Source organism: Galendromus occidentalis, unplaced genomic scaffold (genome assembly GCF_000255335.2).
Source record: "Galendromus occidentalis unplaced genomic scaffold, Mocc_1.1 scf7180000076381, whole genome shotgun sequence".
In the NCBI taxonomy this organism is placed as follows: Eukaryota; Metazoa; Arthropoda; class Arachnida; order Mesostigmata; family Phytoseiidae; genus Galendromus; species Galendromus occidentalis.
In genome coordinates this window covers 600353-627711 of record NW_003804370.1, presented here as the reverse complement: position 1 = coordinate 627711, position 27359 = coordinate 600353, and the positions used below count along the sequence as shown (strand labels likewise).

Genomic DNA, 27359 nt, shown 5'->3' with positions numbered 1-27359 from the left:
TGATTTCGCTTGAGAAAGCACTAATTAAAAGTTCTGCCTTTGAGAGCGGCTCCGCCGTAAGAACCAGACTCGAACAGCCGGACGGCCGGCGGTCCGCCTGCCCGTCCGCCCATTCCACGTAATCATAACTGTCAAGGTTACCTCTTCCCGACGTGAGGTTCATCCGAGAGCTCCACGTTTTCTTGCTACGATTCCGAAGAGAACCATCCTCGAGGACAGTGACTCTGGAGCGGATCGAGAAGTTATCTTATGTCTCGGCTGCTCGGAGTGCGGGAGGATTCTCGGAACGCGAACGCAAGTAATAAAACGATGGAGAGGTCAGGCTTGACGAGTCTTCTCCGACTTGGCAAGTTTCTGAGTGGCGTCCCGAACAGCGTCTCCGTCTCGAGGACAAGCCAGTCTGTTGTCAACCCGACACGAAACGCCCTCGTTCATCTTAATCCTCCTGTACAGGGCCTGAATGAGAGAGAGAATCAGGCGCGCGAAGCTTCGCGGTGACTCTCGCATTCTTCTTTCCGGCAGATCTTTTTTCAGGTCGTCCCGGATACTCGGGTTAATGTCTTTCTCGAGAGATCCCGTGTTTCTCAAGACCACGCGGGGCGTGACGAAGGTCGTGTCCGTATCCAAGTCGAACGACTGAAGTTCAAATGTAGCCGGTTCGAGTGGAATGATGATGATGATGACTTCTAGAGGGAGAGAGCCCAGCAGGGGAGGACAACCTCCGATCGGGGGACCAAAGCCAGTAATATAGGTCGACAACGTAGAATTTGTGTGCCACAAGCCATCGTCACAACAGAGTCTCTGCTGCTTTGCCGACCGACGACGAAACGGACCGTCCGGACATCTGCACTCCAGCAGCTGCTCGAGGGATTTCGGTAACTTATGACTACTGTCCCCTGTCACAACGGCGATGAAGTGTCCGCTCGCTGGAGGTCCGCTCTTTTTTCTCCATCGTCGTTCTTCCTCCGAACGAGGGAAGTCTCGCAAAAGCACATCTGGCCTCGCGGACCTCGAATCGTTCGTGTGCCGCTAATCCACGCGGAGCTTTCGATTCTGGACCGACGATGCCGCATTGGAAATCTCCACCTATTCGGAGTGGAAGCTCAGTATTCGGGAAGGTCAACAACGGAGTGGAAGATCGGCGAACGGCGGCGGATACTATCGTGAGGAATTAATTACGTCACTACTCTGGCGCCAAAGTCAAGCATAGCCCCAACACGCGGCGGCAGCAGGAGCAGGAAAAACATAACAATTTTTTATCCGTCGGTATGCACTCCAAATGACACTGAAACTCGGGGCGTCAAACAACAGTCGCTCTCTTTCCCTCCTCAGAGAGGGTATTTTTGCGCTCTGTTCCAATAAAAATTCAACGGTGCCGTCGTTGCAGCCGCTCCCTCAGAGCGGAGCGAGGAAAAAACGTAAAGAAATCGGGATCAAGTGCTTCCCGCTAGCTTGCACGCGAGGCTCAGTCAACTCGGGCCGATCATTTAAGCACCTCATGAGACTTTGTCTCTTTCGCTTTCTCTCTCAAGAGACAATCGGAGACTCGCCGTCGGCGGCATGTTCGCAGAAAAAAGAGAAAGGACGCGTTTGTATCGATGCGGCAGCTTCAACCAGAGCAGCAGGTACCCATTGAGGAAGGATCACCTCACCTGTGACTCACCTATAAATCGCAGGATACAGCGGATACCCACAGCCCTTGACCTGAGCGCCACTGAGCAAGATCTGATGGCCAGCCGTGGGCTCTCCCGACGCGGCTACGAGAGCGTGCCGATGAATTTCACGAAGCGTGGTCTCCGACAGGTCCGCGTCTGTCTCCGTTAGCCCCCCCGCCCGACCGTGGGCGCATCACGAAAAAAGAACACGACAATTCTCCCGCGTCCCTCTCTCGCTCACCCGCGCCCTTTGTGGACACCGAGGGCTAGCCTGGGTGACCCTCGCATGCTTTCGCCGAAATTAGAGCCGACTACTCTGTTTGTACATCGGCATCAACAACGGCGGCCACCGGGACGCCGACGACAATAAACTCGAATAGGAATTTCGGCGCTGTCCCGCGCAGTACGGCAACCGTTGCGGGAGCTCCGAATCCAGAGCTCTGGCTCATGAGTGCGCCGGCTAAAAACGGGACTTCCGACGATAGAAGCGTCCTCTGTCCGTCCGGTGGAAGCTCCCGGAATTCGTGTTATTCCCTCGCCCGCTCGCTTGGGTTTCTCTTATCCGGTCGACCGCGGTTGGTCAGATGTTCGCTCGCTCGGCCGTATCTGTTTCTTGTCCAACAAGGGAATTAGAGCTCCACATATGATTACGATCATAATAATTGACTGCCTCATCGAAGCGACCGTTGTCCGCTCCATCAGAGAATGATTTCCGGAGATTCCCCTTGGAGAGTTCAAGCAGCCTGTCGAAATTCTCTTCATTGCATCTCCGCGTTGGAATTCCCCAAGATAATGCTCTGGATGCGTGGCGTGCGCGTAATGAGAGTTTTCACGGCGACTTTCCTGTCTTCTTCTTGTTGTTCTGCCTCGCCCTGGTGACTGACATCGATTTCGAAAGGTTCGGCAGCTCCTCAGCCGTGTGCATTGTGTTCTGCTCGAGCGAGATCGACCTTTGAATGCGCGATATTTCCGTCCCGATTTCGATCTCCGTGCGCCGCTCGTTGATCCAAACATCGGGCCGTCGCAGTTGATTCGATCAAAGTTCCGCAGATTCTGGGTGAGCTTCGAGTTTCGAAGTATTGAATAAAGCTTCTTCGAAACTTATGCGTGAACTCACGCCGAAGCGGAGTGAATCGACGCAGGCAACAGAAGAGAATGAACGTCATCGTTGCCAAGGCGTGCTCAGGGAGTTTTCTGCTGCGTGGGACAGGAGACCGTACAGGACGTCTATGAGAGGAGGGGAATCTTGTATGAGGCTTCGCAAAGTTTACTCGTTAAATCCCGCCCGTTCGGATGGCCGGGGGCTAGGCAACATTTGCCGTGCACTCATCCGACCTTCGGCGCGAGTCCAGTGAGGCTTTAGTCGTTAACTTGGAATCAGATCATCGGTCTGCTCGTCTGCTCGTCGTCGGAGACTTGGAGGAGATCCTCAGCGACAGGACAACTCCAGACAGGACGAAGAACACAGAAACCGTCTGCGACGACGACATCTGCCCGAGGATATAATCCTGCGCGGATCCGGCGAATCTCGAGCTCGATCGAAGTCTCTGGCGTCGCGTGCCTTTTTTGCAGGGATAAATCCCGGTTATCATTAGAGCAACCAGCACTTCTGGAAGGCTCGTCGGAAATAGTGAGACTGGACCAGGAGGCCATCCTCTACGTGACGGGACTTCTTGAGCTGCGAGGCCATGCCGAGCCAACATCTACAGAGCCTTCACGGGTCGTTCGTCTCGCGAAATATCTGCCCAGGTTATTCTTGAATTGCGACTCGCTCTGGCGCATCTGTTTTTCAGCCTCGACTCTGGTGCTCTGCGATTCCGCATTCGAATTCTGGATTTTCTGTTGCTCCGTCTCGAGTGGGATTCCAGAGTCCAGAGCGGTCGCTCGCTCATACGTCAGTAGAAACGCCAGGACAGGCTCCCCAAGCAGGTGGCTTCGAGTTAATTGATTGCAGTCCGCGGGACACTCAAGGTTTCGCGCGATCGAACTGATCCGGTAGGGAGGTCCTCTGCTCGGCGTTATGAATCTCCTCGGAGTTAGGGCTGACCTCATGTCAGCGGCTCGAACGCTAGATCCTAGCGGCGTCGACATGGCCTCCGAAATTGTACCTCGGAATGCGAGCCTTTCGCAGTCGCATTCAAATGTGGAACCTCGTCTGTCCAAGGGGGATGAGTACCTCGCGAGGACCTCCGGATAAGAGAATTACTTGCGTCGTAATTCCGATTTATTTTTCAACGATACGACGAGGAGGACGCCATATAAAATCAGAAGGAGAAGAAGATTGCCGTAAAACTTTTCGGGAACGATGGCGGAATATCGCAGCTGTCCTGGGAAGTTCCAGGAGGGGGTCGTTGTGTTTGCGCAGAAGTGTTCGGAGTTCCTATGCGCCGGCGAGGCGCACGAAGACGGCGATAGTAAACAGTGAACGGTTTCTTTACGCGGTTGGTTTTCTTCCCCTTCGTTTGGAATAAACCACTTAACGATTGTCTGACTACTGGTGCTCTTCGGAAAAGAGGTGTGCTGCGATGTACGATGTGTCCCGTTTGTCTGCGTGTGTGTCTGCGCGAGTTTGCGTTTGGGCTCTCTTGCGGCTCGAGTCGTCTTTTGAGGCGTGTTCGGTCGTGAACTCTGGAGACTTGGTTCACTCGGCTGGTTTGCTTGCTTGCTTGCTTTTTGCCGAGCTGCTTTCCAAAACGCCAGCAAACCGGTTATAGCCAGCCAGTCAGAGGAGCGCAGTCGCTCGAGAATGGCAGACTGTCTCCTCGACGTCGTCGTCGTCGTCGTCGTCTTCGAGGAGCGACGATCGAATTGTGAAAAGCACGCCGCGCCGCCCTCGGAGGGCCTCACTGAAAAGTCGTCCTCGTCGTCGACGAAGTCGAAATTCGAAACCTTGCTTCAATCCTCTGGGACGATTCGGACTTAAGAGATTCAATCAAAACGGGCACCGTTCCAGCTGCAGTTTGCTCCATTCGTTCCAGCGGTGTTCGGTTTCCAACACATCGACGTAGCAGGACCCCCTGACAGTCGCGGAGTCACAACGAGTTACTATGGCGATGAGAGAAACCGACCTTGGGTCGATGATCAAGTCCTACGGCCCTAGAAGCGCTCACAGCGGTAGCTGGGGTTGTCAGAGAAGTCTCCTCGTCGGGATGGACGACTCTGACGATGACGTACCGCTGTTCCGCCGTATCCGGGGAAAATGCACGGCTCTATTCCGTGTGCATTCGAATTTCGACCGGAGCTCCGAGATCGCTCCTCTCCCCCGTTCGCTCGCTACGGCCTGATAGACAGCTATATCGCTCGTCTATTTGCATACGTTCGAGAGCGCAGCGACTGCAGCTGCTGTGGTGAGGGTATTGATTCGCTGCGTATTTCCGGAATTCATGCCGACGAGGAATATTTCCGGGGTTGGATCCGCGTTGAGAAGCTCAAGTTCAGGAACTCGCTCCAACGCCACACCGACCGCATCTGATACTCAAAACCTCTGTCGACTAGGAGGGTCTGCCTTTCAGAGTCAAGTCCAGCCGAGTAGACTGCCAGCGCCTATCAATATATCGGTGACGAATTGTCAGCGAGGGTCATGAGTCATGACCAAATATCTTCTCTTTGACACCTGTAAGTGCAACGCTTCGACAGCGAGCCCGTGTCGGAATACGGCGATGTCCTTGCCGAAGGACGCCCACGCATCGTCTCCCGGTGCCTCGTTTACGTCCGGAGCACGCCAGGAAACTGGATGCATTTCCATAATGGGTCAAAACACGGAAACGACTATTCCCCGAACGAATGCGCAGGATTAACGAACCCCATGACTTCGAAAAACGTGAACGAGCCGGGACGTGAACTTTTCGTACGCTGGACCGCAAAGTTCCACATTCTGAGGCAGCGATCACCCATTGGGGAATCAATTATAATGACTTAATGAGACCGTTTTCCAGGAATGAATTTCAGCCTTTGCTAACGCTCGGCAGCAGTTCATGACAACGGGGGCGGAGGCCGACAAACCCAACAACGAGGATCTCGCTTCGATTGCTCGGGGTTTTCTGACCCGGCAGAGATAGAATGAGAGCGGCCGGTGCAACTTGGCTTTGGAATATCTGACCCTTCAACTCAGCGTCCTCACACAGCGGCCGCGCGGGCTCAGAAAACCTTTCGTTCCAAGAGGGCTTCTTCAATATGACGTCACAGAGACGTTTTACGTGCTCTCAAGCGAAGAGTGCGGTTCCGATCCAGGCAAGAGCCCCCAGTATTTTAGCCTTGCGGGAAGGAGTATAATTACACAAACAGAACTCAAAGGACGAACTTCATAACGTTATCAGCATGTCTCCGAAGTACTCGCTTTCAAGTCAGCGAAAGCTTACGGCTCGTAAGCGAGCAGCCCGGTCCGACGGGCTCTCTCGACGTAAGAACATGCAAGAACATTCATTTCTGCTATCGCCTCTCAGACTCGTTTATTCAAGCAGCGTGTTCCCGAGTTCTACGGAAAATGCGACGTCTCTGTGTGAAACCGATCGCCCGCTACCGATGTACTCGTGACTGCTCGAGAACGTCGCAGTGTCTTCCTCCTTTTCCATGCGTGGCCACGGGCGCTTCACCTCTCTCGTGTCTGCATATACAACTCATCGATTTCCCCCCTCGAGCATAAGACGTAACTGCATGACTTCATGTGAGAGTCGCTCTGCGAAGAGCCTTTCGCCAACGGTGTTGTTATTCTCCGGGTTCTGCCGGGAAACAGCCGCAGCACAAGCGTCGGCCATGGAGAAATATCCGAGTGAAACTCTTCGACGACAGACCGATCCTCGCTTTTCAAAAATGCTGATCCCATGCATAACAAAGTCTGAAGTTGTCCCGAAGCACGTATAGCTCGGCGGAGTCGCCCTGAAAATCGGCCCGTTCGCCGATCGAGCGAAGCGCACTGTGGAGCTGAACGCAGCGACTTCATCAGAAAAGTCAGCGACATAACCAAATACGGTCATATGTATATCATGGCGCCGGAGTTTCCATTTATTTCGATCGTCGGTTTCATCCGTATTTCTCGTAGTTATTGTTGATGTTGCCGTCGCTGCCAGTATCGTATGGTAGTCCGATCGCATGAATAGTTTCGACTGCTATGTATAGCGAAACCGTAGTCGCTTACGCACATCCCAGGCTCGACGAGAATCGCTCAGCACAAATATTATTGTTCTTCTCGAGCGGATGGCATCCGCAAATATTGTTCCGCTAGTTGCGCACCAACACTCTAAGCTGGCGACCGAGACGCGAGCGTTGGCAAAATCTTAAGATTTACCGGCGCCCTCGAATTCAAAGACGTTCACGGCGAGAGGGAGCACAGTGTTTAATGACAGTTTCTGTCTGAATGTCTACTGAGTTTGCAGCTCATGTCAATGCCATGCCTCGCGCGAACTTTCATCGGTCTATCACCGACTTACGAACGAGGGATTTTCGCGATGTGTCGAATGGATGCGCTCGACGGTACTACCGACGAACGCCAAAACGCTAGCTGTTAGTGCCACAGAGCAGTCGACGACGGGAAGAGCTTAATCGAGAGCACGGAACGCTCTTCAGGTTCGATCACACTGGAGACGGCCAGAACTTACCTTGGGAAGCCGCGATAGTTCCCAAGAGAAACACCGCGATCGACTTCATGCTGCTCCTGGTTCTGCTGCTGCTGCGGCCGCTTCTTCTTCACCTATGTATCCGTGTCAATACACACAGCAAGGATACGGTACAGAGACTGTTTAGCCTTCCTGGTTGAAGATTTTTCCGCGGTTCACTGGTAGGCACAATCAATCCATGCTCCTGGAACGACCAGGAAACACAAATGTTCACAGTTTTTGCCTTCTCCTGGCGAGCAACTTGCGCAGCTCAGAGCAGCAGGCGAGACAGGCGACACACGGGTGGCTGAGAATAGCCTCGGAGTGTGTGCCCTCCTGTTGGAGGAGGCGCGAGGGTTCCGCGACGGATGAACGCACTCAGGACTACAACTCCTGAGCGGGCGGGCTGCCGGGCGGTACACTCGCAGAGGAGAATCGCGGCGCCAAATTTCACAAATCACAGCAGACAGACATTTGCTTCGAACTAGCTCTGCTGGTGATGGCGGCCGGCCCCTTCCACGAGCGGTCGCTTCCCTGCAAGCAACAACTGCGCTCTGGTGGTTGCTGGAGAGAAGGCTCACTTCGTTCCGTCGTCTGGCCGAACGACCGGCGAACTGGCTGCTGCTTGCTTGCTGTCTATCCAACCGTCCGTCCCTCAGACAGTCCGGTCCCTTCGCCAGCCAGTCAGCCACGCATCCAGCCCAGTGTAGGGGAGGGAAGGCCAGCGCACTTACGAGCACCAGCGACAACACTAGAAAGAACAAAAATCTTTTCTCGAGCAGAAGCACGTTCGTCTTCTGGGCCGATCCGCCTCCTCAGTCAGTTTGTCGACTATACTCACTCAGTCAGCCTTTGTCGTTAAACCCGCGGACACCAGCGGCGACCTGGGCGGCATCCTCCCCCGACGACTCCCGATATGAAAGAAGGCGGTAGCTTCGTGAGCATGAACATCCTCCCTGTGGGTTGCCGTTTCCGGAATGATGTCGATGGTCGAATCTTCTCGTCACGATTCGAGACTTCCCTGCAAGTCTGTAAGCCAGAACCCCGAGGATTGCCGGAATCCTCCCGTAGAGGACATCAGAATCCTCACAGTACATCTGTTATTCGTGGATGCCGTTTCTTTCAGACCTCTCATTACAAACATCGCGATCGTTCCAGGTTGACAAATTCCGAAAGCTCGAGATTCGCAGCTAGCCATAAAAGTATCGGAAGATAACTTATCATTCGAGTGAATGGCAGGGCAGCATGCGCCAGAGAACAGACTACCTCAGAAAATGTTCACGCCTTGAACTCTCTCACTTCAGTAGGCAATGAAGGAACATATCATCGGCTGCGGAGGAGTCTCATGTTTCCAGAATAAATTCCCCGGATCTCGTTCTCCCCGGATCGATGGCTCGCACTACGATTAGCGCTATTCCTTGAGAAAGTTCTCGCAGCGCTAATCTGTGGCGACATTCGAACCGTTGAGAACCCCGGGTCCTTCTCCGTGACCAGGCACCAGGCCGGAGTCTCAACTTCAACGTGCGGATGCTGTCCGGTTTTCTTCTCGAAACGATATCGATCGAACTTGTCGAACGATGTCCTCCTACCATAGTAGATCTCAGGAGCCGCGCGGATTCCGTCGACAGATACGCGGCTCACTCAGTGACATGATGATTTCTCCTGGGCGCACTACAGAGCATTGCGGTCACACTCGGAGACAGGAAATTTCTGCCCGCTGGGGCCGACGAAGGATCGGGAGCAGGTGTCGGCGGACGAAAGATCTTCTGTGGTCTGTTTGTGTTACCATTTTCCTTCCGAGTGTTATAAGTCTTATACGTGAACTCCAGGGGGCACCGAGGCTCCATGTGGGTACCTCTGAGAACCCGAGTGAATATGAGCGGGTTCGAAAATCGTGAGTGAGTCGAATAAATAATCAGGGGCGACCCAGGCGACCCACAACTTATTTCGGAAGTGGAACATAGCAAGGAGAAGTCATTGCAGGCAGACAAGAGGTTGAACGAAAGATCCGTGATTTCGAGACATGAAGGTGCGTTGAACGATCATGATTTATTTATTTTAAAATAAAATAAAGATATGTAGAGGAATCATGTGTCTTCGGGGAGTTCAGGCGGGGCAAATGCATTGAATCCTCCCTGCATGGATGTAGCTCGATTTAGTCAATCTTCTGCCAAAGACTGAGAGAACTCCATCCTTCGGATCGAGGATAACAGAATAGTTTCTCAACAACAAGACCCGATCGTTCCCGACCTCAGGCAAGGTCGAGCGCCTTCTTCGTCAACGCAATAGTCAAAGAACTTCGATACGAGTTGTCGTTCACTTGGAGGCATTACAGGTTTTATTTAAAAAAGTTTCTATACACATACAGCAGCAGCAGGTAGTTTCATCAGGCCGCCTATGAACGTTGACGTTCCGACGTCGGTATTTGCATTCATGTGGATCTGCTGTGACTTTGTGCTCACAACGTTTCTCATTCACGCTCACTGGTAAACGTACCTCACCCTCATAGTATATTTCCCTCGGCGTTGTTGACGTCCCCGTCGTCAGCGGAAAACTTCCGATTTCTCATTCCTGATCCCGTACGTCGAAATTCATTCAATGTCGCTAAATAATTTAGAAGAGCAAGGTTGACATGCCGCCCATATCGCCTTGTTCCCGGACGAAAGTCTCGAAGTACTGATAAATAATAGTGACGGCGAGAAGAATTCCGGTTCCGGAGCCGATAGCTCCGAGGAAATCAGCGAGAACAGAAAGAGCTCCGATACAGAGTCCGCCGAAAGCAGCGGCTGTGGGAATGTATCGGTTGAGCTCGTGGATCATCGAGGTTTCCCGGTGACCACGCATGATCATCTGCTGCTCTTTGAGTTGTTTCGCAACGTCCTTGGCCGACGAGCCAGAAACGTCGATCCATGTCTTCGAGAAGAAGGCGCAAGAGCCCAACATGAATACAATGTAGAGAACGGCGTGAATGGGATCCGCCAGGATGGAGCCCAGGTTCTCGGGAGGTGATAGATAATAACAGAGACCGCCGACCGGATAAGATCTCCCTCCGTATCCTGCACCGGAATCGGACCATACACCGAGGAGGTTGACGAGGAAGTTTCCGGCGAATTTCACCGACAACATCTGAGATATAACGTATAAGTTGGAGACCAGGGCAGATTGAAGAATGATCGGGATGTTCGACGTGTAGAACAATTTGATGGGGTACGACGAGTACTGTCCCCTGTAGCGGGCGCTCTTGATCGGGAGATCGACGCGGAATCCTTGGAAGTAGATCACGATGGCGAACACGAGAATGGTTGCCAACAGGTTCATGAGGTTCGGCAGGTTCGGTCGGTAGAACGCTTCGCGGAGAGCGCGAATCTTGTCAGTGCGGGTGGCCAGCAAGTGGAATAGGGCGATGATCGCCCCCTCGAATTCGGTGCCTCGGCCTGTATTCACCGTCGATGGTGAGAACGCCTTCCAGACGATCGTTTCACAGATATTCGTGGCAATGAACAACGAGATACCCGAGCCGAGACCGTAGCCTTTCTGCAGAAGTTCGTCCAACAGGAGCACGATGAGACCAGCGACGAACAATTGCATGATGATCAGGAAGCAAACCCCGGCTCCGATGTCGTATGGGTCACCATACATTCCCGTCATTACGTAGACGATGGCTTGACCGATCGTGATGACCATACCGAAGAGTTTCTGAGCGCCGTTGAAGAGCGCTCGGTCTTTCGGAGTGTCTCCGACCTCGATGAGCTTAGCTCCGGCGAGGAGCTGCATGATGAGTCCAGATGTGACGATAGGCGAGATTCCGAGTTCCATAAGCGTCCCTCTGTTTGAGGCCAAAATCACACGCATCCAATAGAAAGGGTCGGCCGAGTCCGAAGACATGATACCGAACAGCGGAACTTGACAGCATACCAAGAAAATGAATAGCGTGATCGCTGTCCAGAGAACCTTTTCTCGGAACTGAATCTGCGGTGGGGAAAGAGAAGCTGTTAGATCACAGGCATGCTGACGGGACGGCGGGCTCTTGGTGCCATTTCGGAGGTTCGAATTTGATCGTATCCCAAGTTCGAGCGGGATGTCGGACCCGGAGTACGGAACAAACCTTTCTTTCGGGTTTCGCCACTTCGGGCAATATGCCGCAGAAGGGCTTGATGACCTCAAGGAATTTGACTGGAAGAAAACGCGGCCGAGATTAGCCTAATGCGGACCGGCCTCAACTTCATCAGGGGAAGTTTCAAATCAGGCATAATGAATCGATGGGGATAACGGGGAATTTCTCCGCAATTGACTCCGCTTCCAAGACGAAATATTGCGACGAATTCGAACGAGGGTTCCCAGGGCTCAGTCGGATGGACCGACTCCGGCCACCGGCATCTCGGGATTCCATCTCGAGCACCTTCCTCTCAGGACTTCGGAAAGCCGACAGCTACCCTAGGATTTGAGGCGACGAGGTGAACCGCGATCCTCCATCGTGAATTGAACGAAGTTCAAGATCCCCGTGAAGATGATCGCCAGGATGGGATAGAGTCCACGGAGGAGGAACTCCGCCGGGAGAGTGAGCTCGCGAGGAGCCTATTCCGCGAACGGAGGGTATACATCCTTCGGTTTGCCGCGGATTTTCATACGAGTGAATTTCAGAGCCAAGGTCCACCTTGCTGACACGTCACTGGGGTTGAGATGTCGTCGATGGAAGACGTTCCCACCACAGCTAACAATCGCTGACAGAAACCAACTTTCATCCTATTTCGAAAAACCGCATCGGAATCTCAGACGCCGCTCGATCTCGGATCGGCGAGTTGTCCTGGACACAGACAGTCCGCATGCGATCGTTCGGCCGGTAAGACATTTTCGTGACCGGTTCTGGCTCTAACGGAAAATGCCGACAGCCGGCTTTTCACGAGCCGATTCCTTCAGAACATATCTGATTGTGGGCATATCCATCGAACATCTGTACTCACATCCCATCGCTGCTGAAGCTGTTCAGCTTCAAGAAGAACGTCCTCGGAGCCTCCACGGAACGTCGATGTTGGCTTCCACCGCTACTGCAACTATAGTGTTGGCTGGCGCTTCGACTGCAGCTGACCCAGACAACGTTGCTGATTCGCAGCGACTTCCGGCACAGCTTCCCTCCACGTTGGAACACGTCATGAAGAGTTCCCCCGCAATTATGCGCGGTTCTTCTCAAAGTTCACTTGCCTCATGATTCCGCATTATGGGAATCATGCCTTGCTCACGGAATCATCTCACAGGCATGGAGCAATTCGCCCGAAAGGCTGTTTCTGACAGAATATTCGGAGAGCTCTGAGTGGCGGGAAATTTCGAATCGCGGCGCCTGAAAGAACAGTTAGGATCCCCTCTGAGTCAGAGGCAGCTGTCATTCAGATGCTTTGAAAACTCGGACCGCTATCAAGCTGGATTTGGAACACCCCTATCTGATGGAGTGATTCGTCTGGAAAGGCAGTAGAGTGACGAACGATCAGAGAACGCAGAGCCTTAATGTTCGATGCGGGGAAGTGTCAGAGGCTTGTGAGGCGGCCGGTTCCAGCGATATTCTGAGGATCACCCGTTTCGCTCGGAGACTTGCCACCTCCTTGCAGCCGCGCTACACACCGAATCGTTCCCGTATATTCTCTCCTCATAGCTTCGAGATCGATCGATGCATACCTCTATCATGTCCCGAGTCCTGAGTGTTCATATTCGGACTCAAAATAAATATGCACATGATTCGAATTAATGAGTGAATACATATTCAGTCGATCCATGCGACGAGATACTCTAGCGATCGGTGTTTGCGACGCGTGGATGATTCGCTTTTTTTGCAGTTTGGAAACTGGGTCCGACAGCATTGCATTTCGGACCCGTTTTGAACTATACATCATCTACAATCCTATTTAGCCTATTATCAGGAAGATCGAAATGCCTGTCCCGATGAAATACGTGAATCAAGTTATGAGCCGATCAAGAGACCTTGAATGTTCAAAAGAGCCGTGATTAACCTCCCGATTCGACTTTCATCGGATGGAGGCCAGGGGTTCCGTCGCCGGAGAGTCATGAGCTGTCGAAACGACTGTCGATTTACATACCTGTGGGTCTCTCCGAATGCAGCTTTCCGGGCTCCGGACTGTGGAGCGGGCAACGGAGGAATTCTCGGACAGGTTCCATTCTCTATCAATAGACTATGGAATGAATGTTCTAAACCCCCGGTGGACCCCCTGCATTTTCGACAATCAAGATCTGACGATCCGCAACGCGATCCGAAAAATCCTCCACGGCCCCAGCATTTCGAGAGCTATTTGGACATTCTGAGGGAATGATGATCACCCCCGCAAACTCGGTTCTGCATACACTGCCAATTCTCCAGACTCTAGTGTGTTCTAGGCCGCAAGTAGAGACCGTGACGCAAACGGATAAACCAGAACCCAAGCACCCTGTCCACTGCGGCCCGCGGCGATGAATGATGATGAAATGATGGATAGGAATCCTTTTTTTGTGATGTTCGATTTATTTACCTTATTTCGACGACGCTCTCCTCCACATCCGCATCTATCCTTGGACTGGACAGATATATATATATACAATGTAGATTCGACGATTTCCGATTCCACAGGATTTTTTCTTTCGTTTTCAATCTTATTAGCTTTAGATACACGTCTCCCTGCTCATAAGTATCGGTAGAAATAATATCCGTGTAGCAGTATCAGATTCAATGTCTGCTTACGTTCAAAAAGGACCAAATATCGGTGGCGTGCTCCGCGACCGAGAGAACGCGCTTATCGAATTCCCTCTGTATTCCGTTAACCTTCCGAAATCTCAGGCAGCATTAGGACCAAAAAGCTACACGCTCTCATTTAAATAACATCGAAATCATCCATCTGCTTCGCTGGCTGTTTACGATTCGCCCACAATTTCGCGACGAGCCGGCGGTGCCCGAAGACGGATCCGGACCACGGAGATGGCGATAGTATCTAGTCCGATTCGAAGAGAAGACATCCACTCCAATTTCGGGGGATTCCGATCGAATTTCGAAGCTTCGGGCTTCCGCCAGACTCAGTGTTGGCCTGCTCTTACCTAAATTTGAGTCATCGGCCATGACCCGAGTGGCAGTAACTAAGCCTCTAATGTTCTTGCTAATTGTTATCTCTTTTTTTGTTACTTCTGATAGTTATGTTAAAAGTAGACATCCATGCTCATTCTCCCATCGGTCTTGATCTTTCAGCTCTGCTTTCGCTCCTGGTTTCACTCTCCATTCTTGACCGACCGACGATTAAATGATAGATGAGGAGACGATTGAACTCCCAGCCGTCACGAGAGCCAGGACACTGATCCATTGGTGTGCATCAGCAAGCTTAAGCCCTCTCTCCACGGATTCGGCGCGCCAGCTGGATGTCTTTCGGCATGATGGTAACACGCTTAGCGTGGATGGCGCACAGGTTCGTGTCTTCGAAAAGACCCACCAAGTATGCTTCAGAAGCTTCTTGGAGAGCTCCGATAGCCGCAGATTGGAAACGAAGATCGGTCTTGAAATCCTGCGCGATTTCACGCACCAAACGCTGGAAGGGCAGCTTGCGGATCAGCAGCTCGGTCGATTTCTGGTAACGACGGATTTCACGGAGAGCGACGGTACCTTGACGGATCAAAGAATGGAATACGTTAGATTTGGATCAGAGTTCTGCGTCGAGAGGAGCCGAGCGGTTCTCTCTTGAGATGTCGGGAGAACGTTGACTATTCAGAGACAGGGGATGAAGCTGATGGCTGTTATTGGAGGGGGCCCGGGGTCAACTCGGGATTAGGAGGGGGCCAAACCATCGAAAGTATGACGCCCTTGCCCCCGTCCGCGCTCCCAGAGCTCATGAATTCACGAGATATGAGGCATGATAATCATCTTGCAAGAAACCCGGATAGAGACAGAGTCGGGACGGCTCATTGATGAGACTTACCGGGACGGTAACGATGAGGTTTCTTGACTCCTCCGGTCGAGGGGGCTGACTTCCTCGCAGCTTTGGTGGCGAGCTGCTTACGGGGAGCCTTACCTCCGGTAGACTTACGGGCGGTCTGCTTGGTACGAGCCATGGCGTTTTCTTACTTTCTGTGGATAGACGGAAAACGAAGTTCTTTATATAGGGGCGCGACTCCAGTGTGAGAGAGGGAGAACCCGCTCGAGGGAGGATCGATATCGCACCGAGTGAGTAGTTCGGGGAATTCAAGCGAGAACTTGCGGACGTCCCTCCCGTGCGAGTGATGAGTCAGAGCTCCCAACGTCGGGACATCGCTCGGCTGTCGGTGCTAACGAGCCTACAAAACTCGGCATCGAGAAAATACACATATTTTCGGCGTCTTTCAAAGGGACAGAGTCGCCCAATCTTGCCCCGACACGATTCAAAGAGATATCTCATCCTCAGTCGAAGTCGGAAGCATCGGTAAATAGCCGAAGCAAGCTGCGGAAACGGCGCCACCTGTCCTTCAGTCGCCCATCATCATTGGACGAAGACGAATAGGTGCACTCGATTGGGATTCCAGAACATTCTAGTTCCCAACACTCTACTACGAGAAGCACCGGATTCGTCGAATAATTGGGGCGAAGTAGGGAGACCGGCATTCGAGGACAGCTCGTGGGCTCAGTTCGACAATGTTATGATGCCTGTGGGCTTCTGCAATGGTTTGCTCGGCAGTGTGACGATCAGCCGTGGCGTTCGCCACGAAAAGCTCAATATTTGCCGAAAAAGACACACTTTTGTCCTGGTTTTTGCTTCCTCCGATGCACTTGTAGGCTTTGAAAGTTCCGCAACTGAATCACATAAGGAATCTGGAGATTTTACTCACGAAATTTGAAGTTTTCTCGGAGAACTGTTGCAAGTGTCCGTCAGGGCTGGCTGTACACACAGTGTGACGCTAGGAGCCCTGAAGCACCCTATTGGAGGTTTGAACAAGCGATGTGATTGGCGGAGCAGCTTCGCGGTGATTGGCTACTCCATGAGCGCGTTGCCCGTTTGCAAAGCCCGCCATGATTCGAATTTCGTCCTCAGCGATGATGCCTATCCACGCTGAGTTTCTTGACGAATGACTTATGGCATTGCTACAGACGGGTTTGCGATTGCTCGCTGTTGAAATGAACGACAGTGGAGATGGTGAATCTCAGTCCCCGTCTCAGTTCGACCCCACATCAATCGACACTTCACCCTCATTAATCAAAGAAGCATCTATCCTCGTCTATTCGTAACTCCGGATCCTCGTCTCATCCGGACCCTCGTCTCATCCGGACCCTCGTCTTCTAAGAACCCCGAGTACATCTAATCCCTCGTCCACATCTCCGGTCTGCACCCGGACATCTCCCGGTCCCGGTCTGCATCTCCGGTCTCCGGTCTCCCGCTTCGTATACGCACTCCGAATCCGCTTCCTAGAATCATTAGCACCCCACATCTCAGAACTCGATAGATACGGTCAACCTCAAGCATAGGTACTCTCCTAAAACCCTTACTCCAGAAATACGTATATAAGAACTTGTAGACTAAGAATAAACTACTGTCCGCCATCCTGTATCCTACCATCAATCCCTGTGTATTTCATCACTACTTCTCGTGCGGTCTGAACCTCTACTCTCGATCAGTGCCAGCTCCTGACTAGGGCACAAAAAGCTTGGAATCACAAATTCTGACACTCGCCATTGTCCCCCGGCCTGAGCGCCATACCAGGCAGGATACCCTTCTGAATCCGACTGATGAGCTCTAGAATGAATTTCACCCTTTTCGAGCACAATTTTTCCGTCCTCATCCTCGACAGCCGCGCGGAATGGAACTGTTTTTCTATCCAAGCGATAATTGCGCGGGGTGCAGGGAGCTCATGGGAGCTCATGGGAGCTCATGGGAGCTTCCCATTCGCTCATGATCGGAGGAGTCGAGTTCCGTTGCCATTTGCTGAACCCAAGTCTCCCGCTTGCTGGTGGAGGAGAACGGCGAGAGCCATGATCCATGATCGATGCTGAAACATGAGCAGCGACGAGCGGATGGGACATTCTGTACAACCAGAGAGTGGATAATCACATCTACTTGGACTGAAGAGAGTCTCAGCTTCCAAGGGACCGGAATCTATTCTCACAGGGCGATGGGAGAACCTGAATCCTTCCGCAGGGGCAAGCTTGATGGCGTTCCGAGTCACCAAATATCCTCGAATAGGTTTCTCGACTATTCTCTTGGGTCAGTTCCGAGCTCGATAGTGTACTAAGTGGAAGCTGAGAATGGAATGTGATCGACACTTGGACGGCTCAATGTGATCCGCACCATGACACGCGTGATCGCTGCGCATTCCAACGGCATGTGCAGCGATGAGCATCGAGCTGAGTTTGGTGGACCAACTCGGATTTTCGTGTTTCGAATGAATTCCCGTCGACCTGATCACAATTTTTCCAAGCTCAATCGGAAATTTTCCGCCGACTCTACCAGTGGCGGACTGGTCGCGAGTCGGAGCTGTGCCTACGTGGGGGCCTTGGATTCTACCATGAGTACGGAGAATCGTCGAACTCACGGCCCACGAAGTCGGCGCCCGAAGCGACAAGCCCTCGAATCCTAATTTTATCTTCCATAGCAGATCTGCGATCTCCTCCCCGTCCGATCGATGGATCCCGAATGAGGGATTTGAGCAGAATTCTGGAATTCGATCCCTTTCGAGGCCCCCTCCCTGCGAAACTGCAAGCGGAGTCGACTCGCTTGGATAGGGAATGTTTTATGATTTCGAAATCAGGATATCTTTGCGGTCTAATTGTCGAAAGAATAAGAGGCATTGTATACAGAAGTCGGGTAAAGTAGACAAAATTTATTGTTTCATCATCTGCATCGTTTTTGAAAGGTTTTGAACATTTCTCTTATCGATCCAAACTTCATCTTCGAGTAGACATCAGCAACGTTGTTGATACGAAAGCTTTTTGATCTCATCTGACCGTTGATCAACCAAATGCTACGCCCGTCCGCAATCGAATTCGTTGTTTCGCCGAACTCTTCTTATTTTACATCATGTTCACAGAATGATCGCATTTTTGAACTGTATTCTTCGAGCATCTCTTCCGACGCTCAGAGCTGATTCGTCGAACTTGACTCCTCACACAGCGCAGCGCACGGGGAATACCGACGAATCGGTGTTTGATAATGAGAGCCCAATCTTCAGAGGATCATATTTGCTTCGCTCCGGATTCCGCGTTGCTTCCTCTTGAAATGTTTCTTCAGGGATTTTCACCCTCGAAGGTTATGCATCTCTCCCACATTCTCTTTGAATATCTCTTCGAATAATCTATTAACGCTTCATTCGTTTCGGCGATTCTGTTCTTTCCAGGTGTTGGTGGTTGCTTGTTGGAGTTCGTAGTTCGTAGGTTGTTGGTAAGTTTCGTTATTTTTCCCTATGATATATTTACAAAATGTTTCCTGCTTCATTCACCTAGTTGTATAGCTTCAACTTCTGCTCTTCTGTGCATAGAAATACTAGCGACCCCTTCGATGGTGGATCTCTCCATTTGAGTCGCTGCTTGCTGTCTTCTACTGCATATTTTTCATTGCCGTCTCTGTACAGTGTACCGTATGAAGACAGGGAAGTCCCGCCTCGCTGGACATCCATAGTGTTCCTCAAACGGATTTGTTGCCACAATATGCGGAGAACTTCAGCCCGACTCTACCCTTTCAGACGGGGTGACCTAGCTCTACCGCGCAAGTTCCCGGACCTAGTTTCACCCCATTCTTTGCTTTCTAATCCTGGTAGTTTTTCGTTGAATTCCATCTAATACTTCCATCTTCAGACCCGAGACCCTTCCTTTTTCCATACTACCGTCAAAGACTATCGACTTAGCACCCCCTGAGATCATGACAGCGGACCCTGCGGAGACGCGCCAACCGGAGCTCGTGACAAGTGGTTGGGGAGGGATTTGTTTTCTCTAGCGTCCTTTTTCAGCGGTTTTTCAAAGAGCATCGATAAGGTCCCTACCGATGGGAATCAAACGGGGCATCTGCATTGATTTAGGTAATGATATAAAAAGAGTGCTGCTAGAACTATTGCGGAGTTTTGTTGTTCCGTGTTCGGCACTCGATTATTGAAATCCGCGAGCGACATACGATCTCGCAACGACACTTTTTCCGATGAAAGTTTCCGGAAGAAACTCTCTACGATAGGTGAAGGTAGGTATGGGGAAGGGCAGCGATGAAGCACTACGACACGGATGTCACTCAGCGTGAAAAAGCAAAAACATTCTTAGGCACTAGTCCTCAGACGCCGCGGGACGGAAAATAATTCGTATAATGCCTCATCAAGGCATGGGAAGCGACCCAAAGGAACAAAGTAATCTGGAATCAGGTACCCCGGGAGCTGCGTTTCCGCTCGAGGTCCCTGAAATGCAACCCTGCTCTCGAGAATGCGTTTCTCTCGGTTCAAGAGGTTTCGTCGAAGTTTTGCGTCGCTCGCGCATGATGAATACCTTCGGCTCCGACAACGGGCGTGAGCCAGAAGCGAGCGACAGAGACTCCGCACCGCCGATTCGTAGCTTTTCGCTGCTTCTCTTGAACACCGAGAACCGCATTCGGAGGATTATTCCCTTTGAATCTCTGATATCCCTCATAGACACCCCCCCCCCCGACTTCCCCTGTCCCGTCGTCTTCTTCTCCTCGTAATGCCAAATTAACCCATGACATCTCAATCCACCTCGAATCGATCGGTTTTGATGCACGAAGCGTGCAATGACCGAGAAACGCCGCTAAGGCCACGATTAGACAGTCTCATCTGCTCATACTTCATAACTTTCGATTTCGTATCAGCTGTTGTTACATTTATCACTCATGTGGCCCTTGTCCATCAGGTAAACTTGTTGATGACACACCGATTCGCTTCGTTTCAACTCCTCACGTTTCCGAAAATTTCCGGCAGCCACACGCATCAGGACCTCGTGTCGTTGTACATTGCAGTACAAAATCGTTCGTATGCATGTCGCCCCGCTGGTTTGTTATAATGGTGATCGTAATAATATTCAACGGCTACCCAAATTACTATTGAAATGTCCTAGTAGAGAGCTGGTGGCTGCAATGTCGACAAAGCGAACGGTAGCCCGACCCATCAAATGATCGGACTGACGTATTGATTGTCGACATTGTGTTTAACTGTATCTTCTCTTCATATGGTGGCTTGTATTGAACTCTATCGATTTTGTCCTGACGGCGGAATTTCTACGAGCAGTAAGAAGGAGCGGCCTCGTTGGCGAACCGCCTGTGGATCTGGTCTTGCGTGAAGCGGACGAAGGCATCGTACTGTTCCGCGAGTTTGTCGTTGAGCACTTTGTCATAGTGTTGGCGGAGCTCGTCCTCACGCTCCCGTACCATCCGCTCGCAAATCATGTTGACCTGCAATTGAAAAACTTGTATCTGACCGTTCACGTAGTGACGAGAAGCAGGGCTGGGACCTCAGATTGCTAGGACACACGATGGGGCGACCGTTCGATCGAGGGAGAAGAAATCGATGGCATGCTCTTCGACGGAGGCACAATATCAGACAGCATCCATGCGGATGAATATAGCGTCTTTCTTCACCCATCCCTTCGGGTCGGAGGAGTTTTTTCCGGATACTGCTTTTGATTCGCCTCGAGATTGAAATCTCGGATGTCTGCTGGAATTAATCGACAGCTTTGCCAGGTACTAATTGAGCGATGCCTGACTCACCTGTTTGAAGGTGAACAGGGGGGTGCTACTATTGCTGGACTCAGCTCCAGAAGTTGAAGCCGACGTCGGAGACGACGGTGGGGAGTTGAGGCTGAAGGGTGGCAGCTGCTTGCGTCTCTGTAGAAGACGGACCTCGTGACACACAGAGGAGGCGATGAATTCTGTAAGAATAATTGATTACTCAGTCAGAGAAGCGATCGTGATCCCGAGGGCTCTGGATGATTTCCGGACGATACTCGATATTCCCTCTGGCAATTTCGGTGGGGTACGGCTGTCGACGAGAGTTTGCACAAGCGGCAGACTCTCGAGCAGAACACCCTTCCGGTCGCCATTGACTCCTCGCACGCCTCTTCTGACTGACTGAGAGAAGTCGAGTCCTGTCTTTTCGAAACAAAATTACGCGGCAGCGCATCTATCGACGGAGGGCGAATCCGAGAACCGTCTTTGAAACACGCCCCGATCGTGATTCGCTTCCCACAACCAAACAGCGGACTCACAACATTATCATCATCAACGCTGCTGGGAACAGCTGATTGATGCTCCTATGCTTGATCGAGTCGCTTCCCTCGCTGGAATTCCCAGAACTACCCAAGACGAGGCTCAGGAGCTCTCAAATTGAAGATTTCTGCATGAATTATCTGTGCTTGCCCCAGCTCCACGGCTCAGAAGACCACGAGAGAGAAGAACAAACGCTGGGCCGCGTCCATTATGATTCAGGGCTACGCGGTTCTGGGGGCCGTGATAGGCCTTGGCCAACAAGTTGAGTTGAGGGCATGTCGCTTGGAAATCGTGCAGTTTCTCCCCGATATCGCTTTGAACAAACTCGAATCATCCGAGAGGGGCCCCTATACCGATGGCTCGGAAGCGTTTCTCGGCTTCCGGTACGCAGCACTACCACCGACTGAAGTGGCCGTAGCCCTAACGGGATGCGTGCGGCCTAAGAATCTCGGGGTAGAGTTTAAATCGATTTACCTGGCGTGAGTTTGGGCGCTGCGTCCTGGAACACTGAGGCCGTTTCCTTCTGACGCGATGCAACAGCCGTGAATGGAACGAAACGACGACGTTTTGCCTGCCGAGGTGCGAGTCCGGGCAAGGTATCCCAATCGAGGTGGCGTTTCAGCGTGGCGCAGGCCATTGCTCTGTAGTTTTTCGCTCGCAAGCCGTTCGCGGAATGTCAAAACGCTTGCTGCTCGAATCCTGTGCCTGGCGGCTTGCTCGGAGTTTGCACGGCACGGCGTCAAATCTTCACTTCGATGCAGGGAACAGACAACAACTCTTTTGGCTTCTGGCTTCAGATCCGACACATACACCACCACAGCTAAAGGCAGAATGCCGTCGCAGCCAATAGCAGGCACCACCAGGAGCAGCAGTAACACACACAGATGGATAGAACAGGGATCACGTTGTTTTCTACGCGACCATTCTTGGCCTGGCGTTGGCTTCTACCAACGAACCTTTTCGGATAAACGCATAGATCTCCGTGTTTGGAAGCAGCTCAAGGAGGGCGGGCACCATATGGGGGTACTGAATGTTCGTTAATCATTGCACTAAAATCTCTTACACTATAAGACTTAGAGCGAACCGCCTTAGAACAGATTTTCGCTATGACGTACGATTTTTCAACGAACCATTCTTGATGGCGCGCCACCATTCTCGTTGTGGGGAGCTCACACTGCATGATATTAATTTTTAATCATTATAATTATGAGGACCATATGGCGAATGGAGCGCACTGACCGATCTGATCGATCTGGGTAAATTCCAAACTATGGAGATCACGCTTTTGATGACTCATATAGAAGAGGATCTAAAAGTGGCTATAATTACATCCCCGAGATTTGGTCAAAATTCAAGTATCGAGCCGAAGTGACTGTTCGGGTTTTCCGCTCGGCAGTGGGCAGCGGAAGCTCCGCTTGAATTTCGATCGTGAGAACATATCGAATGAGAGAAATACGAAACAAGTGAACATGCAGACGAGAAATTTGTTCGGACATTGGTTCCGAGCGTGCGCCACCTGGCCCTACGAAATCATACGACCCCTCAGAGATCCTTCCCAGGTCTGTGGATCTGAGAAGCCAAACCCTCGAGGAAGAAGATCACGCACACAGGAAGAACGATCGACTTCGCGCGATCGCACGATAACATTTATTCTTAAACCTAATATACTCGCCTCTTGAGCCTCAAGACTCAAGACTGATTCGCAGCGAAAGTGGATCCGGCAGGACTAGTCCCAATCGCTCCTACTCATCGATTAAAGGACTTGACGAGCCGCTGAAGAGTAGAACGAAAAGGGACCGAAGTTTGACCTTGCCTCGGAATCATGCGGCGCCTGCCCAGAGTATCGGTTCCCAGGAGGAGTCGATCAGAAGGCCTCGAGATTTTCCTCAAGCCATCCAAGTGTTTTGTATCTTCCATGGGGATCGTCATCTCCCCCGCGCATTTTCGAGCATTCCACCACGAAATCCGCCGCCTCCATCTGAGCCGTGATGACACCCCCTGCGGCCATGATGCGAAGTTTCCAATGGATTCCTACTTCGGTGGCCAAGAAAAACGTTTTGCCGGCGAATCCGAAGCCTGATTCCCTACAGAACGCTCTCTGATATCGCTCGTGGAGTTGCGGCAATATTTTCCCCGGTGCCCACGCGTTTGCATAGCTGGTGGCTTCGAGATTCATGTCTTCCATGATGTTCTTCAGCATGAGCTCTTTGACGTTCTGTGGAGGCAGAAAGGTTCCTCCCAAATGTCCTGTGCTCTCAGTTTCTCGGTCTCCCGTGAAAGCTAGCTAAATGAATCGCTTCCAGAGACGACTACACAATACTCACGCAATCGTAGGAGTCTCCGTAACGGTCGAAATCGTCTCGTAGTTTGAGTTTCGTCGAGTCGGTCATCCCCAAATAGTCTGCCGGCCATGGATCTCGTATACGGCGGGTATCGATGCACATTACGAGCCAGGACACCTACCGAGTGGATGCGGGACGTCGTCAGCAGCGCATATCAGTAGATCATGCTGATAACTGATAATGCTTCACGTCATCTTCCGCTTCAACCCCCAAGAACTCACCTTCGCAACGTCCCGTGTTTCGAGTATGGTCTTGATCCGGAATGAAAGCCTATCAGCAACAACCATGAACGTTGAAGGTCTGGGGAGAAGCACACAGGTTCCGCCGTGTCTCCTGACAGCCTTCTCCAGAGCACTGCGGACAGATTTCTCCGCGAATATGCAAAATTCTTTCCCGAGAAGAAAGTCGCTCTTCACTCGCTTCACTGGCGTGAGCTGAAAATGGAAGAGAAATTTAATCCTCCCGACCTCATGGTGTAGCAGCTTAATTCATGTGCTGCGAATAACTCGCGCACCGACAGCTTATCGGAGCATAGAGATGGATCTAACCTTCCTTTCCAATTGCACTTTGATTTTCCGCTGCGGACTCCTGCCTCTCCCAGACCTCACTTGCTCCTTTTTCGTCTCCAGGTCGATCTTCAAATCACCCGCAGTCATAGTTCCCTTGGTTTCCCTGTATAGTTTCGCAAGCTCCGAGTACCTCATGCAGTCCTTCCATGGTTTGTCAAATCTGAGGGCTGACACTCTCGGAAACCGCATGCTGCATTCGGTCATGAAAGATTTCGTTGGAACTAGCTCCGCCGCTTTGACCGTCAGAATCACCGAGCTTTTCGGCTCAATGATCACATTGGGACAGTTAGCCATGGAGGACATTTTTAGCCAAGTGGGACACTTATCCCGGTTGAATGGTTTCCAAGCGTCACCGGTCTTCCCCAAAAGGTCCTTCATGAAAGCTTCGGAAAGACCCGAATGAACTCGACCGAAGCTGTAAAAATATTTCGGAGGATCTGATGACGTCTCCGGATCCTCAGCGACGGCCACGAGGAGACTGTCGTAAATAATTGCGGTTTTTCCAGCGGCGTAGTATGCCCCGACTATGATCACGTCGAGATCTGCAACCCCTTCGTTCATATAGTCTCGCTTAAGCTTCAGCCATCCCGCATCGCGCTCGTTGGGAACATATGGCCCATCAGCTTTTTTGATAACGATTCCTTCCTCAAGATTCGAGGTTGCTTCGTTCATAAATTTCAAAGCTTCGTCCTTCGTTAGTCCGGAACGCGCAGCGGACAGTTGAACCCGTCCTTCGATTGGCGTCAATAAATTTTCGAGTACCCGCCGGCGTTCCAGCAGAGGCTTATCCGTGAAAACCTTCCCGTTGTAGTAAAGCAGATCGAATATCATGTAACAAGGCTGGTGTGACACGTCGTCGGTCTTGATCTTCTTGAGATCGCGACTTCGGCCTTTCGGAACGAATTTCTTGCTGATACCGTCGTACGACATCATTTCTCCGTCGAAGATACACGTTACGACATGAGGATCTATCGCGCGGCTCAAATAGCTACTCAAACTGTTGTCGTGTTGGCCCGAGGTTCCATATGTGGCACTGTATTCGTTGTAGCCTCGGGAATAATAGCTGAACTCGTTTTGATTCTTGTGGCATTGGACTCGTTCTCCGTCGAACTTGATTTCCATCAAGAATTCGGAGTGACCCATGTCGGACTCTAAGCTTGCGAGGTTCGAGCGAGCTGACAGCATGAAGCCGAAAGGCTTCCCGAGACCGATTTTCGGTCTGCTTACGACCAGCTCCGCGTCGTACAGAGTCATGCAGATGTCCTCTAAGTTCCGGTTGACTGAATACATCTCTTCTGCCATCGGATGGAGTGCGCCGAGAACCACAGACGTGCTCTTCCTGATATTCAATGAATGTCGAAGGATTATCCTTATGAGCCATTTGTGTTCCAAAGGATCGCAATGACTAAACAGGAACTTCAGTTGTGTTTGAGCTGCGTCCTTGCTCTTCGTCATTTCGTTGAGTATGTCATTGATTTTCTGTATAGAGAGCTCACTGCTCTTCATGTTGGATCTGTTCTTCAGAATTTCGAAGACGAGCGTTTCGAAACCTTTGCGGAAGCCGAATCGTTTGCCTGAGGGATCGGAACGCTTGAAATTCAAGATCTCTTGAGCCTTCCTGGTTTCTTGGCTGAGACCAGTCAGTCGGATGTATTCTCTGCCTATCATGGTCTCTTTCATGTGGTAAGCTCCTCGGACATTGTCCAGATTCGGAAGTAGGAGCCGTATGAGCTGGAAAAACATTGCGATGTGGAGATTAGGACATCGAGATCCCGGAGTTCATGTCCACTGATTCCTCAGAACACGAGACTTATTCCAAGCCACCGCTCACCTGGAATATATCTTCTCCTTTCTGCTGCGGCGTCAGGGTGATCTTCAGTACTTTCTCCAGTTGGGGCCACATATCCCGGTAACCATTGATGTACTTCACAAGCAATTCTTCTTTGACATGCTTCTGAGCTTTCGTCTGCCTACGGCTTTGCATAAGCTCAAGATGTTTGCAGAGTGCGGAGAATGGAGTGTTCCCGCTTACGGAAGGGGCGTACGGGGCACTCATGTCTCGCTGTGGCTGAGGAATACTTCTATCGGAGCCCTGCGCCCAGGTGTCAGCGGTGACTCTCTTTTCGCGGAACAGAGTTCCCTCTCAAGGATCGTTCAAGATCGAGAACAGAATCCAACCAGACCCGGCGTGGTGGATTTCACACGACGATTCCAGGATTTGACAGCGACAGCCGCTGCCGGATTTCAACCGTCTCGCCGTAGCATATTTCAATCGAGGATCGGAGCGCGTCGGAGCAAGAAACGTCTTTGGCGCTCCCGGGGGAGCATCTCTGAGACTATCGAGGTGGAGCCGTTCCTACAGATACAGACCCTCGAAGGCTCCGCGAAAGGATACCGATATCTTTGAGCTCGAGACCTCGCCGCGCGCGTGGATATTTCCCTCCGACTCGCATCGTCTGCTTTTGTTTTGGATACGGAGCGAGAGTGAGTGCGAGAGCTGGTGAGACACCTGTGTTTGTATCAACGTCGAGAAGCCGCGCCGCGCGCCGGTAATTCTATGCGTCGTGGTGGCCGGTGACTAGTGAAGACACCAACTCGTTTGAGATTTCCGGAGTTTCGGTGAATAAGATTCTCGAATCATCAAGCCACGGTTTCTCACTTGCGGGACGCTTGACAGTGTCAGGTCCCTGGTAGATTGGGACTAAGGCAGGGAGTTTCGGGAAGTGATGAGTTGGGAAAAATGAAACAGGCAGACTCGGGAAAATACATTCAATGAACATCCGAATGACATTTAGTTTATTTACGAAGAATGCGGTTAAACAGTTTTAAGAGTTCCCGAATAGATCCGCCTCCCTGGAAACTGAGTTCCCCAAGGGCTCCACTCTGGAAGACCCCGCCAGGGATAAGTCTTGCATTTCCCCTTTGAACCTCCGCCGAGATCAGCTGCTTGATGAAGGCAGCCGCCCGTCGATTACCATCCGAATTGCTGAAACAATGATCATTCTTTCAGCAAGAGTCTAAC

At 51.5% G+C, this 27359-nt stretch overlaps 6 protein-coding genes across 6 annotated transcripts in view; all 6 read right to left on the bottom strand.

The window, feature by feature from the left end:
• The window catches only part of Cals (calsyntenin 1), a 70321-nt gene extending 63023 nt beyond the window's left edge, over positions 1-7298 (bottom strand). Inside the window, exon 1 of the mRNA XM_029113173.1 lies at positions 7250-7298. Coding sequence (XP_028969006.1) covers positions 7250-7298 — 49 coding nt within the window. The remainder of the gene's footprint in view (positions 1-7249) is intronic.
• Positions 7299-9556: 2258 nt separating this feature from the next.
• On the bottom strand, positions 9557-12369 carry Sec61alpha (SEC61 translocon subunit alpha). The gene is made up of 3 exons (XM_003738961.2): positions 12208-12369; positions 11352-11419; positions 9557-11215 (listed from the first exon to the last, which is right to left on the bottom strand). Exons 1-3 carry the CDS (start codon positions 12212-12214, stop codon positions 9860-9862), a joined length of 1431 nt encoding a protein of 476 aa, XP_003739009.1. The 5' UTR covers positions 12215-12369; the 3' UTR covers positions 9557-9859.
• A 1362-nt stretch (positions 12370-13731) lies between these two features.
• On the bottom strand, positions 13732-16210 carry LOC100908676 (histone H3.3). Its single transcript, XM_003738960.2, has 3 exons — positions 16070-16210; positions 15187-15335; positions 13732-14873 (listed from the first exon to the last, which is right to left on the bottom strand). The coding sequence occupies exons 2-3, from the start codon at positions 15317-15319 to the stop codon at positions 14596-14598; spliced, it is 411 nt and encodes a 136-aa protein (XP_003739008.1). The 5' UTR covers positions 15320-15335; positions 16070-16210; the 3' UTR covers positions 13732-14595.
• A 3382-nt stretch (positions 16211-19592) lies between these two features.
• Positions 19593-22267, bottom strand: LOC100908538 (akirin). The gene is made up of 3 exons (XM_003738959.2): positions 21901-22267; positions 20929-21089; positions 19593-20613 (listed from the first exon to the last, which is right to left on the bottom strand). Exons 1-3 carry the CDS (start codon positions 22061-22063, stop codon positions 20440-20442), a joined length of 498 nt encoding a protein of 165 aa, XP_003739007.1. The 5' UTR covers positions 22064-22267; the 3' UTR covers positions 19593-20439.
• Positions 22268-23239: 972 nt separating this feature from the next.
• On the bottom strand, positions 23240-23821 carry LOC100908395 (uncharacterized). The gene is made up of 2 exons (XM_003738958.1): positions 23751-23821; positions 23240-23641 (listed from the first exon to the last, which is right to left on the bottom strand). Exons 1-2 carry the CDS (start codon positions 23814-23816, stop codon positions 23291-23293), a joined length of 417 nt encoding a protein of 138 aa, XP_003739006.1. The 5' UTR covers positions 23817-23821; the 3' UTR covers positions 23240-23290.
• A 132-nt stretch (positions 23822-23953) lies between these two features.
• Positions 23954-27117, bottom strand: DNAlig4 (DNA ligase 4). The gene is made up of 3 exons (XM_029113172.1): positions 27069-27117; positions 24317-26067; positions 23954-24202 (listed from the first exon to the last, which is right to left on the bottom strand). Exons 1-3 carry the CDS (start codon positions 27115-27117, stop codon positions 23954-23956), a joined length of 2049 nt encoding a protein of 682 aa, XP_028969005.1.
• Between the last annotated feature and the right edge of the window lie 242 nt (positions 27118-27359).